This window comes from Hyla sarda, chromosome 7, assembly GCF_029499605.1.
Source record: "Hyla sarda isolate aHylSar1 chromosome 7, aHylSar1.hap1, whole genome shotgun sequence".
Classification (NCBI taxonomy): domain Eukaryota; kingdom Metazoa; phylum Chordata; class Amphibia; order Anura; family Hylidae; genus Hyla; species Hyla sarda.
The window spans coordinates 233900587-233913108 of NC_079195.1; the positions used below are offsets into that span (position 1 = coordinate 233900587).

Below are 12522 nucleotides of genomic sequence, written 5' to 3' on the forward strand. Positions count from 1 at the left end.
TGTCTCTGATACGGTTGAGTTTGTCAGTGGGCAAGCTGACTTGCATTGCGACTGAATCTAGGATTACTCCCAGAAAGGTGAGACACTTAGTTGGACCGACCATTTTCTTGGGAGACACTGGCACCCCAATATCAGTGAACAGTTTTAGCAATCTGACCAACTGGTCCGGCTCTTCCCTCGGGCGACTGAGCAGAAGAAAGTCATCCAAGTAATGGATGACCTGGCTGCATCCAGAGACATTAACCAGCAGCCAGTGCAATGCCTGGGCCAGTTGGTCAAACAGCCACGGGCTGCTCTTGCATCCGAACGTCAACTTGGAAGCAAAGTAATATGCCCCTTGCCATTTGAGCCCAAACCATTGCCACTGGTCCCTGTGCAATGGCAGCAACTTGAAGGCGTCAGTGATATCCGCCTTCGCCATCCAAGTCCCTGGGCCGAGCGCCAAGATGACCTGAATAGCCTGGTCTATGGAAGAATAATGCATGCTAAACTCCTCGGATGGAATGAGAGAGTTGATACTGGGAATACGTGACCCATGAGGAGCCGACAAGTCAAATATCAGTCTCTTTTTCCCATTGAACTTGCCTGTTACCACCCCTACCGGACTGACCCTCCAAGACCTGAATGGAGAAACTAACAAGGGGCCAATCATATAACCTTTCATTAGCTCAGCATTTATTAATTCAGTGACAACAGCGGGATCGTTTACGGCAGACAACAGATTGTCGCATTCAAATGTGGCCTGCGGCAGTGTGACCATGCCGGCGTGGAAGCCTCTAACAAAACTATTAATCAACCATTGGACCCAATCTGGGTCCGGGTGATCCGCGAGCAGAGCGGCCAGGACTGGGGTACGTACCCCGCCTAGTCATGCTGGCCCTTTCTGCCTACAAGCAGAGCCCGGATGTGCCCTGAAGCAGTAGAAGCAGACGTGTAATAACCTGCAATTGCTGAAGTTGCACGAAGACATGTTATAGTTGTTACAAATTTGTGAGCCTCCGAGGTAGTGTACTGGACGGCCCAACTTATCCACGGCAGGTGCGGACCTGCTGAAACTGTCCGTGGAAGTGGACGGTCTGATAGTGCCCTGCTCGCCCTGTTGAGCCAGCCCTACACACCACGCCGTAGTATGCGTGATTGATTGACAGGCGGCACATGCGGGGAATTTGAGATTTGCGAAGTGGCTGCAGAACATCTGTGAATCTTCGATGCTCCAGTCTGTGAGATACCCATCTTGGCTGAAGGCCGCCGCTGCCATGGCTGAGAAACTTCTATGATAATCGTAGAAATGGGTACCACCGTATTTGTAAGCGTATTCCGTAACCCTCAGCAAATACAGGTCGAGCTCCTCTCTGCGCTCCGGCCTGGCTGAGCATATCACCTCCCTGTATTTGCTGAAGGCAATGACAAACTCGTGGATATTTAGCTTCCGTTTCAGCCTGGTGTCCTTACTCTTAAGGACAACAGATAAGTCAGCGCATGCTACCGTTCTAGTGTCCTCAACGTCAAAGGCAGATAGCAACAGGGCCGCCAAATTGATGTCCTTCCCTTCCAGTATGTCTTTCCTCAGGGCCGCTGGGACAAAATGGACTGGTGACACCCTTGGTGGCCCAGAGCGCCTACCTGGGTTGCCTACCGGAACAGGGGCAGACATCTGTGTAGGCGTTGGCGCCTGCAATACTGCTGGAGCTGGAGGCCCCTGAATGCCCCTTCTCTCCAGAGAATCCAGCCTGCCCAACATGGAAGTCATCATTGCATGCAGTTCAGAGAGGGTGGACTGGCTCGAGGTCCCCTCCTGACTGTCGCCAGCCCCCTGATCCGCCATGAGGAGTTTGTACAACTCTGCTTTTCGGGCGGTTGCTGGAAATGGAATTGCTCTCTTGCGCAACTCCTCCATCAATTTAGGGATCGTCCAAGCCCTGTAAGCTGCAGAGGAGGGCGTCCCTCGCACGGAGCTTCTAGCTGGTGTATCAGGGATGGACATCGGGTCCTCTATGTCTGACACGTGAGACATGACCTGTCCGGGCCGTAACGGGTGCCGGGGAAACAAAACGGTAATCGTGAGTCACCAGATATGAGAAACGTGTACCCCCCTCGCTGAGTACTGACTGACCTTACCACCACTGTAACACAACAGTAAGACGTCTGAACGAACAGCAAATCGACTGTAACCCTGCAAACAACCGAATACATACTTAATGTTAGCTTACAGCTGCAGACTGCCCGTGAAATGTGGCCGAACCCAAGAGTGCTGACCGTAGTGCCAGTGCGACCCCAGAGTACCACCTGAATAGTTTGAAACGAGGCCTGACCGTGTGTCTGACCGAGAATGTGTGCATGACGCGTATAGTCATGAATAATTAAACCGTGAACACATCCTGACTGCGAGTCAAGATTACAGTGTGCACCGTTTCTAACTAACTAGCGATGGCTCTGAAGACGTGTCAGCAACCACCGCAGGCGAGTGGTCACCCTTGAAGAAGAGTCAAGATCGCAGTGACCACTACCTGTGTAAACGAAATGCACTGTATGCGTGACAGTAGCAATGACGCCTTGAACCCTATCTGACATGTCGAGTCAGATATACAGTAATTCAGGGCCTATGTGTAACAGCAGTAGTGCGTAACCTTAACTAATGTAACAGGAGTATCAAGCATTTGACTGAAATGACGTGAACTAGCGTCTGCTAGCGAAAGTGATGACCACCGTGAAACGTGAATAAATAACATGAACAACCGCCGTACGGTTGGTACTGACCGTAGCCGAATTTGCAATGACCAGGAACGTAACGACCACCTAACTGGATACAGCCCACCTAAACTGCAAGAGAAACTAACAGTGTACTAACCATATGGTTTACGCGCCACCTACTACCTCTGACCCCATACCTGCTGACCCCCCCTTACCCCCCCCCCCCTATGCCTGAAACTACCCCAACCCCACGCTTCTGACCCGTTACCCCGATATGCATGACCACCCCCCCCCCCTAAACCGAGCCACAGTGATATGAATTATCGTATTATAAACTTTACAAGCTGCCCCTTGTCTGTGATAGTGCATGTGTCAGGAACCGTGGCCTGACACCGGTGCACCATGAGCCAGCCCCTATTACTGTATGGTACCAATACTCTCTGTAAGCCTAACATTTCCTCACACACACACCTTTTTTTTTTTTTTTTTTTTCAGCGCCACCTGCTGGCCATCCGTGGAGCTATACCGTCGGCTCACTGGCATGCTGTGACTCCGCCCGTTCAGAGCCCCGTGTTGCACGTGAGACGCCGGCACAGGGAGACCCACGTGGGTCGCGTCTCCCCGCGCTTGCCATGCCGCCAGCTGCTGCTGGACCCAGAGACCGTATACGCTGCGGCCAGCCCGGGCATGCGCTGCACCGACGGACCGCCGCCTAACATAACACGCTGGGTGCCGGAGCCTGCCCGCCAAACGAGGGGAGCAATAGCAACAGACCAGGGCCCCAGTAAAGAAACCTGCCGGTCACCCGGCACTTACCTGCACCACCACACACCTGACCCAGCGTACGCAACGAAAGAACCCCCGCAATTTCGCCAACCCAGCATACGCCCAGAGGGAGGGGCCGATGGATGTTAAATAGCCAAAGCCCCTCCCACAAATTCAGCCTGATAGGCTTCCCACATGTCAGAATACATTATTGTGAGTACACTGCAGTATATGTCAGAATACATTATTGTGTGTACACTGCAGTATATGTCAGAATACATTATTGTGTGTACACCGCAGTATATGTCAGAATACATTATTGTGTGTACACCGCGGTATATGTCAGAATATATTATTGTGTGTACACCGCAGTATATGTCAGAATACATTATTGTGTGTACACCGCAGTATATGTCAGAATACATTATTGTGTGTACACTGCAGTATATGTCAGAATACATTACAGTTATATCCTGTATTATACTCCAGAGCTGCACTCACTATTCTGCTGGTGAGATCACTGTGTACATACATTACATTACTTATCCTGTACTGATCCTGAGTTATATCCTGTATTATACTCCAGAGCTGCGCTCCCTATTCTGCTGGTGAGGTCACTGTGTATATACATTACATTACTTATCCTGTACTGATCCTGAGTTATATCCTGTATTATACTCCAGAGCTGTACTCACTATTCTGCTGGTGAGATCACTGTGTACATACATTACATTACTTATCCTGTACTGATCCTGAGTGATATCCTGTATTATACTCCAGAGCTGCGCTCCCTATTCTGCTGGTGAGGTCACTGTGTATATACATTACATTACTTATCCTGTACTGATCCTGAGTTATATCCTGTATTATACTCCAGAGGTGTACTCACTATTCTGCTGGTGAGGTCACTGTGTATATACATTACTTATCCTGAGTTATATATATATTATAATCTGTAGTTTAGTATATTGCATTTATGGTAATTCCATGAATGTTCCAGATGAGTCACATGACTATACAGATGTCTGAGCACTTTAACCCTATAATTCCTGGGACTGTCCCAGCTGTAGAACAGAAAAGCGCAGAACATACGAAAAAGACAATTTAGGCGTTTTTGTGGCATTACGGGGGCAGATATGTTTGTTTTTCTGACGATTCCTTTCCGTATATTTCCCCCTCCCACAATCTCCCGCGTTACCTTCCTCAGATCCGTGAGCCCGTACAGTAAGGCGGCAGTGAGAACTTCCAGCGCCTGTGGAGGACAAAGAGTTAATTAGTATGACAGAAGTGACTGAATACCAACGATTACGAATGAACCTGCGGATCTGTGCGCGGCCCCATAATACGCGTTTACGATTATTGCGATATAATGTGTGACTATGAGTTTCGTCCCCCTCAGTCTCTGGGATTGCGCCCCCATAACCCCCATGTGACCTTCGAAGACGGTTCATACAGCGGACGATCCTTCTACATATAGCGTTGGGCGTTACGTAAATGTTTCCTCCGCTGGTCACGTGACAAGAGCCACAATCCCGAGGATATTGTGCAATAACCTGCAGTCGCCGCAGTGTCCGCAGTCTGACCCCGGCGTGTGCGGCGCGTTGTGTTACGTGTTTATGGGATCATCAGGAACCTTAAAGGGCACCGCCCCCCTAAATTCACGTCATTCCCAATAAACACCAGGTCCAGGGTCGTCCGGTGCAAAATTACTTATTGTTTCTATCAATATTATTTCAGCCCCAGCAAAGGATTCACCCAGCTTTCCCAGACTCCTAAATTGTGTTATCCCAAGGGCAGCCAAATTGCTCATCACCCAGCATTCTAAGTCCCATAAACAGTGCTATGGCAATGGTGGCCATATTGTCTATCACCCAGCTTTCCAAGTCTCCTAAGCAGTGTTATTGTATTGGTGGCCATATTGTCTATCACCCAGCTTTCCAAGTCTCCTAAGCAGTGTTATTGTATTGGTGGCCATATTGTCATCCAGCTTTCTTTATCTCCTTATCATAATGGCGTCCATTTTGCTTATCACTCAGCTTTCCTAGACTCATAAATGGTGTTATCAGGATGGCGGCCATATTACTTATCACTTGTTTTTTCTAGTCTCCTACATAGTTTTATTGCAATGGCAGCCATATTGTTGGTCACCCAGCTTTCCTAGTCTCCTAGGTAGTGTTATTGTATTGCGGCCATATTGTTTATCACCCAGCTTTCCTAGTCTCCTAGGCAGTGTTATTGTATTGCGCCCAAATTGCTTATCACCCAGCTTTCCTAGTCTCCTAGGTAGTGTTATTGTATTGCGACCAAATTGCTTATCACCCAGCTTTCCTAGTCTCCTAGGTAGTGTTATTGTATTGCGGCCATATTGTTTATCACCCAGCTTTCCTAGTCTCCTAGGCAGTGTTATTGTATTGCGACCAAATTGTTTATCACCCGGCTTTCCTAGTCTTCTAGGTAGTGTTATTGTATTGCAGCCTAATTTTTTATCACCCAGCTTTCCTCCTCTCCTAGGTATTGTTATTGCAATGGCAGCCATATTGTTGATCACCCAGCTTCCCTAGTCTCCTAGGTAGTGTTATTGTATTGCGGCCATATTGCTTATCATCCAGCTTTCCTAGTCTCCTAGGTAGTGTTATTGTATTGCGGCCATATTGCTTATCACCCAGCTTTCCTAGTCTCCTAGGTAGTGTTATTGTATTGCGGCCATATTGTTTATCACCCAGCTTTCCTAGTCTCCTAGGTAGTGTTATTGTATTGCGGCCTAATTTTTTATCACCCAGCTTTCCTCGTCTCCTAGGTAGTGTTATTGTAATGGCAGCCATATTGTTGATCACCCAGCTTTCCTAGTCTCCTAGGTAGTGTTATTGTATTGCGGCCATATTGCTTATCATCCAGCTTTCCTAGTCTCCTAGGTAGTGTTATTGTATTGCGGCCATATTGCTTATCACCCAGCTTTCCTAGTCTCCTAGGTAGTGTTATTGTATTGCGGCCATATTGTTTATCACCCAGCTTTCCTAGTCTCCTAGGTAGTGTTATTGTATTGCGGCCTAATTTTTTATCACCCAGCTTTCCTCGTCTCCTAGGTAGTGTTATTGCAATGGCAGCCATATTGTTGATCACCCAGCTTTCCTAGTCTCCTAGGTAGTGTTATTGTATTGCGGCCATATTGCTTATCATCCAGCTTTCCTAGTCTCCTAGGTAGTGTTATTGTATTGCGGCCATATTGCTTATCACCCAGCTTTCCTAGTCTCCTAGGTAGTGTTATTGTATTGCGGCCATATTGTTTATCACCCAGCTTTCCTAGTCTCCTAGGTAGTGTTATTGTATTGCGGCCTAATTTTTTATCACCCAGCTTTCCTCGTCTCCTAGGTAGTGTTATTGCAATGGCAGCCATATTGTTGATCACCCAGCTTTCCTAGTCTCCTAGGTAGTGTTATTGTATTGCGGCCATATTGCTTATCATCCAGCTTTCCTAGTCTCCTAGGTAGTGTTATTGTATTGCGGCCATATTGCTTATCACCCAGCTTTCCTAGTCTCCTAGGTAGTGTTATTGTATTGCGGCCATATTGTTTATCACCCAGCTTTCCTAGTCTCCTAGGTAGTGTTATTGTATTGCGGCCATATTGCTTATCATCCAGCTTTCCTAGTCTCCTAGGTAGTGTTATTGTATTGCGGCCATATTGCTTATCATCCAGCTTTCCTAGTCTCCTAGGTAGTGCTATTGTATTGCGACCAAATTGCTTATCACCCAGCTTTCCTAGTCTCCTTGGTAGTGTTATTGCAAAGGCGGCAATATTGTTGATCACCCAGCTTTCCTAGTCTCCTAGGTAGTGTTATTGTATTGCGGCCATATTGCTTATCATCCAGCTTTCTTAGTCTCCTCAATGGGGTTAGCATAATGGTGGCCATATTGCTCATCACCCAGCTTTTCTAGTCTCCCAAATGGGGTCATCGCGGCCATATTGTTTATCGCCCATCTTACGTGTACACAAGGGCAGCCGGTCGTGGGCCGCAGACCGTGGTTACAGGGCGGGAATTAACCCCTTCTCTGTGCCTGTTCCCTGATTTCAGCCCGAATGGTGGAAGCATGATCAGACGCACTAATCTTGCGCCATTCACAGCGTGAGATATTGCGCCACTTCCTGCACTATTACCACAGAGAGAGGACACACAGGGGTCAGGGGGATCTCCACGCCATGACTAGAACCGTTCGCCAGACTCGATGAGGGGGGAATATGTGGCGCTGTTGCCCGTAGCAACCAATCACATCGCTCCTTTCAATAAATAAAAAATAATTAAAATAAAAAAGGCCTTTGAAAAATGAAAGAAGGCAAGGGATTGGTTGCTATGGGCAACTGCGCCACTGTCGATAAATCTCCCATAATCCCTTGCAGTATATGGCGGGTGCCACTTACTGATTTATATATAACAGTTTTTCCCAACCTGTGTGCCTCCAGCTGTTGCAAAACTACAACTCCCAGCATGCCCGGACAGCCAACGGCTGTCCGGGCATGCTGGGAGTTGTAGTTTTGCAACAGCTGGAGGCGCCCAATAGTAGTATCGTGAGCAGATCACATGACCAGTAGCAGTTACGAAAATCAGTTTAGAGTAAAATGGCCCTTGTTGCCCGTAGCAACCAATCACAGTGCAGCTTTCATTTTACAGAGCAATTTAGAAAATGAAAGCTGCGTTCTGATTGGTTGCTACGGGCAACGAGGCCAGTTTTATTGTGTTTTTTTGTTGCTATAGGATTCCTGTGTAGATGATGATTTCTGGACCATGCTGGGACTTGTAGTGCAGGGACCAGGCCCTATAATGTGTGATGGCGCAGTGTGTGGCCCTCGGAGGTCACCGGCCCCCACACTGACCCCCAAGTATACACAACGATCAGGACAAGTTTCATTGGATTATGACGTCTGGGATCGAAGAGTCAAAGGTCATCGTGCGGCGCAGCCAAGACACCACAGCTGCTCTTAGGGCCCCAGCTGACACCATGGAGGAGGGGGAGAGATTCCACCATTTTCATGACCTCTGCTTGCTGTCAGTGAATGGAAACATCACGGGGATACTCACGATATGACCGTCCAGCGTCACGCTGTTTGTGTAGATGAATTCCATGACCGCCATGAAGACCTCAGGCTGCAATTGCTCTATGACGAAGGGGACGGACATCTCCTGCGGGGACTGACGGCTGAACATGGTGTGGAAGACCTTACAGCGACACATCAGGATACAGCGATGAGCGCGGACCACCTGCCGCTGCCGCCCCACCACAAACGACACATCGCTAGAAAAGAAAATACAAGAGCGGCGTATAAGACAAATGTCATCACACTGCTCGGATACAGTGTATCTAAGCCTCTTATGTCTGCTGGGCTTCTGTATCTAGGAATATCATGTGATACTGTCTGTTAAACTACAGTATCTAATCACCCCGGGGTGAACCCATAAATACAGTGAGGGGTGACCCTGCATCTGTAATACAGCGAGGGGTGACCCTGCATCCATAATACAGCGAGGGGTGACCCTGCATCCGTAATACAGCGAGGGGTGACCGTGCATCTATAATACAGCGAGGGGTGACCGTGCATCTATAATACAGCGAGGGGTGACCCTGCATCTATAATACAGCGAGGGGTGACCCTGCATCTATAATACAGCGAGGGGTGACCCTGCATCTATAATACAGCGAGGGGTGACCCTGCATCCATAATACAGCGAGGGGTGACCCTGCATCCATAATACAGCGAGGGGTGACCCTGCATCCATAATACAGAGAGGGGTGACCCTGCATCCATAATACAGAGAGGGGTGACCCTGCATCTATAATACAGCGAGGGGTGACCGTGCATCTATAATACAGCGAGGGGTGACCGTGCATCTATAATACAGCGAGGGGTGACCCTGCATCTATAATACAGCGAGGGGTGACCCTGCATCTATAATACAGCGAGGGGTGACCCTGCATCCATAATACAGCGAGGGGTGACCCTGCATCCATAATACAGCGAGGGGTGACCCTGCATCCATAATACAGCGAGGGGTGACCCTGCATCCATAATACAGCGAGGGGTGACCCTGCATCCATAATACAGCGAGGGGTGACCCTGCATCCATAATACAGCGAGGGGTGACCCTGCATCCATAATACAGCGAGGGGTGACCCTGCATCCATAATACAGCGAGGGGTGACCCTGCATCCATAATACAGCGAGGGGTGACCCTGCATCCATAATACAGCGAGGGGTGACCCTGCATCCATAATACAGCGAGGGGTGACCCTGCATCCATAATACAGCGAGGGGTGACCCTGCATCCATAATACAGCGAGGGGTGACCCTGCATCCATAATACAGCGAGGGGTGACCCTGCATCCATAATACAGCGAGGGGTGACCCTGCATCCATAATACAGCGAGGGGTGACCCTGCATCCATAATACAGCGAGGGGTGACCCTGCATCCATAATACAGCGAGGGGTGACCCTGCATCCATAATACAGCGAGGGGTGACCCTGCATCCATAATACAGCGAGGGGTGACCCTGCATCCATAATACAGCGAGGGGTGACCCTGCATCCATAATACAGCGAGGGGTGACCCTGCATCCATAATACAGCGAGGGGTGACCCTGCATCCATAATACAGCGAGGGGTGACCCTGCATCCATAATACAGCGAGGGGTGACCCTGCATCCATAATACAGCGAGGGGTGACCCTGCATCCATAATACAGCGAGGGGTGACCCTGCATCCATAATACAGCGAGGGGTGACCCTGCATCTATAATACAGCGAGGGGTGACCCTGCATCTATAATACAGCGAGGGGTGACCCTGCATCTATAATACAGCGAGGGGTGACCCTGCATCTATAATACAGCGAGGGGTGACCCTGCATCTATAATACAGCGAGGGGTGACCCTGCATCTATAATACAGCGAGGGGTGACCCTGCATCTATAATACACTAGAAGGAGACCCTGCATCTATAATACAGCGAGGGGTGACCCTGCATCTATAATACAGCGAGGGGTGACCCTGCATCTATAATACAGCGAGGGGTGACCCTGCATCTATAATACAGCGAGGGGGTGACCCTGCATCTATAATACAGCGAGGGGTGACCCTGCATCTATAATACAGCGAGGGGTGACCCTGCATCTATAATACAGCGAGGGGTGACCCTGCATCTATAATACAGCGAGGGGTGACCCTGCATCTATAATACAGCGAGGGGTGACCCTGCATCTATAATACAGCGAGGGGTGACCCTGCATCTATAATACAGCGAGGGGTGACCCTGCATCTATAATACAGCGAGGGGTGACCCTGCATCTATAATACAGCGAGGGGTGACCCTGCATCTATAATACAGCGAGGGGTGACCCTGCATCTATAATACAGCGAGGGGTGACCCTGCATCTATAATACAGCGAGGGGTGACCCTGCATCTATAATACAGCGAGGGGTGACCCTGCATCTATAATACAGCGAGGGGTGACCCTGCATCTATAATACAGCGAGGGGTGACCCTGCATCTATAATACAGCGAGGGGTGACCCTGCATCTATAATACAGCGAGGGGTGACCCTGCATCTATAATACAGCGAGGGGTGACCCTGCATCTATAATACAGCGAGGGGTGACCCTGCATCTATAATACAGCGAGGGGTGACCCTGCACCTTTCACACACTGTGGGGTGGACAGGCCTGTAGTTAATAATTCTTATAACAGGTCACCCTGCGGATATCATCAACTGATTATTAAATATTAACAGAACGTATCGGGGACGGCAGCGATGGATCCGGCCACAATTCATGACACCATCACCTGCCTCAGATCATTATAAGGTTATTACAGTGACAATACATCTCCGCCATAATATTTACATCTCCGCCATAATATCTAGAGTAGAGATGGGCGAACTTACAGTAAATTCGATTCGTCACGAACTTCTCGGCTCGGCAGTTGATAACTTATCCTGCATAAATGAGTTCAGCTTTCCGGTGCTCCGGTGGGCTGGAAAAGATGGATACAGTCCTAGGAGAGTCTCCAGCCACCGGAGCACCTGAAAGCTGAACTCATTTATGCAGGATAAGTCATCAACTGCCGAGCCGAGAAGTTTGTGACGAATCGAATTTACTATAAGTTCGCCCATCTCTAATCTAGAGCTCCACCATAATGAGAGAGAGAGCACATTTGCGTCACATGACACACAGACCCACATGTTTGTCTTCTCGCCCGCATCCCCACCGCCCCCTCCCCGACTTGCAGAACTCTTACAAGAAGCTGCAGAATTTCACTTGAGAAGGAAGACGAGGAGCGCTGCCCATCCCCCATAACAATAATCACGCCGAGGCTGCCATGTGATGGTACTCTGGGAAAGCTGGGTGACAACCAACATGGCCACCATAGAAACATTCCACTATATCCGTGATCTCCAAATTGTGGACCTCCAGCTATTGCGAAACTACAATTCCCAGCATGCCCAGATAGCCTTAGAATAATGTTTCCCAACCAAAATGCCTCCAGCTGTTGCAAAACTATAATTCCCAGCATGCCCGGACAGCCAACGGCTGTCCGGGCATGCTGGGAGTTGTAGTTTTGCAACATACACAGGATCACAGATCTGGCTGTTCAGGAATTTAGGAAAGTTGGGTTGTCATGGGCGGACGGATAACTTTCCCGTGTAGACGTGTAACCCCTGCGGTACCGCACTTTCGCCCCGGTCGGGTGACTCATAGAAATCTTTCCACCCCTCATGCAAATCTGCCGTACAGCTGAAACAGCGCCGAAACCGCAGCGAGCGCAGGAGGCAAACAAGAGGCAGTTAACCCTTTCCTGGTTACCAGTGAAATGTTCGGCCCACAACATGGCGGCCTGCGGAAACGGGTTCACTAGAACAAATTATCCAGGATCACGAGGAAGGATCCCGCTCTTGGACGTAGCGACGTCCGGTGGTCGCGGCTGCAGCGCCAAACATGACCCTTCAGGTCCTGGATAATTTCTGCGTCCTGGAATGGCGAGCGCGCAAAAGTTTATAGGGGGAGATTTATCAAAACCTGTGC

General features: G+C 49.2%; 1 protein-coding gene across 4 annotated transcripts in view; it reads right to left on the reverse strand.

The window, feature by feature from the left end:
* The window catches only part of BTBD19 (BTB domain containing 19), a 50426-nt gene that overhangs the window by 37495 nt on the left and 409 nt on the right, over window positions 1–12522 (reverse strand). For 2 of the 4 annotated variants that reach the window (XM_056533118.1, XM_056533117.1), the window contains exons 2-3: window positions 8530–8743; window positions 4655–4708 (exon numbers count right to left, since the gene is read on the reverse strand). In XM_056533118.1, the coding sequence (XP_056389093.1) occupies window positions 4655–4708; window positions 8530–8743 (268 nt within the window). Of the gene's footprint in view, window positions 1–4654; window positions 4709–8529; window positions 8744–12289; window positions 12438–12522 lie in introns of those variants that run through there. The other 2 variants (XM_056533119.1, XM_056533120.1) reach the window with 2 other exon arrangements.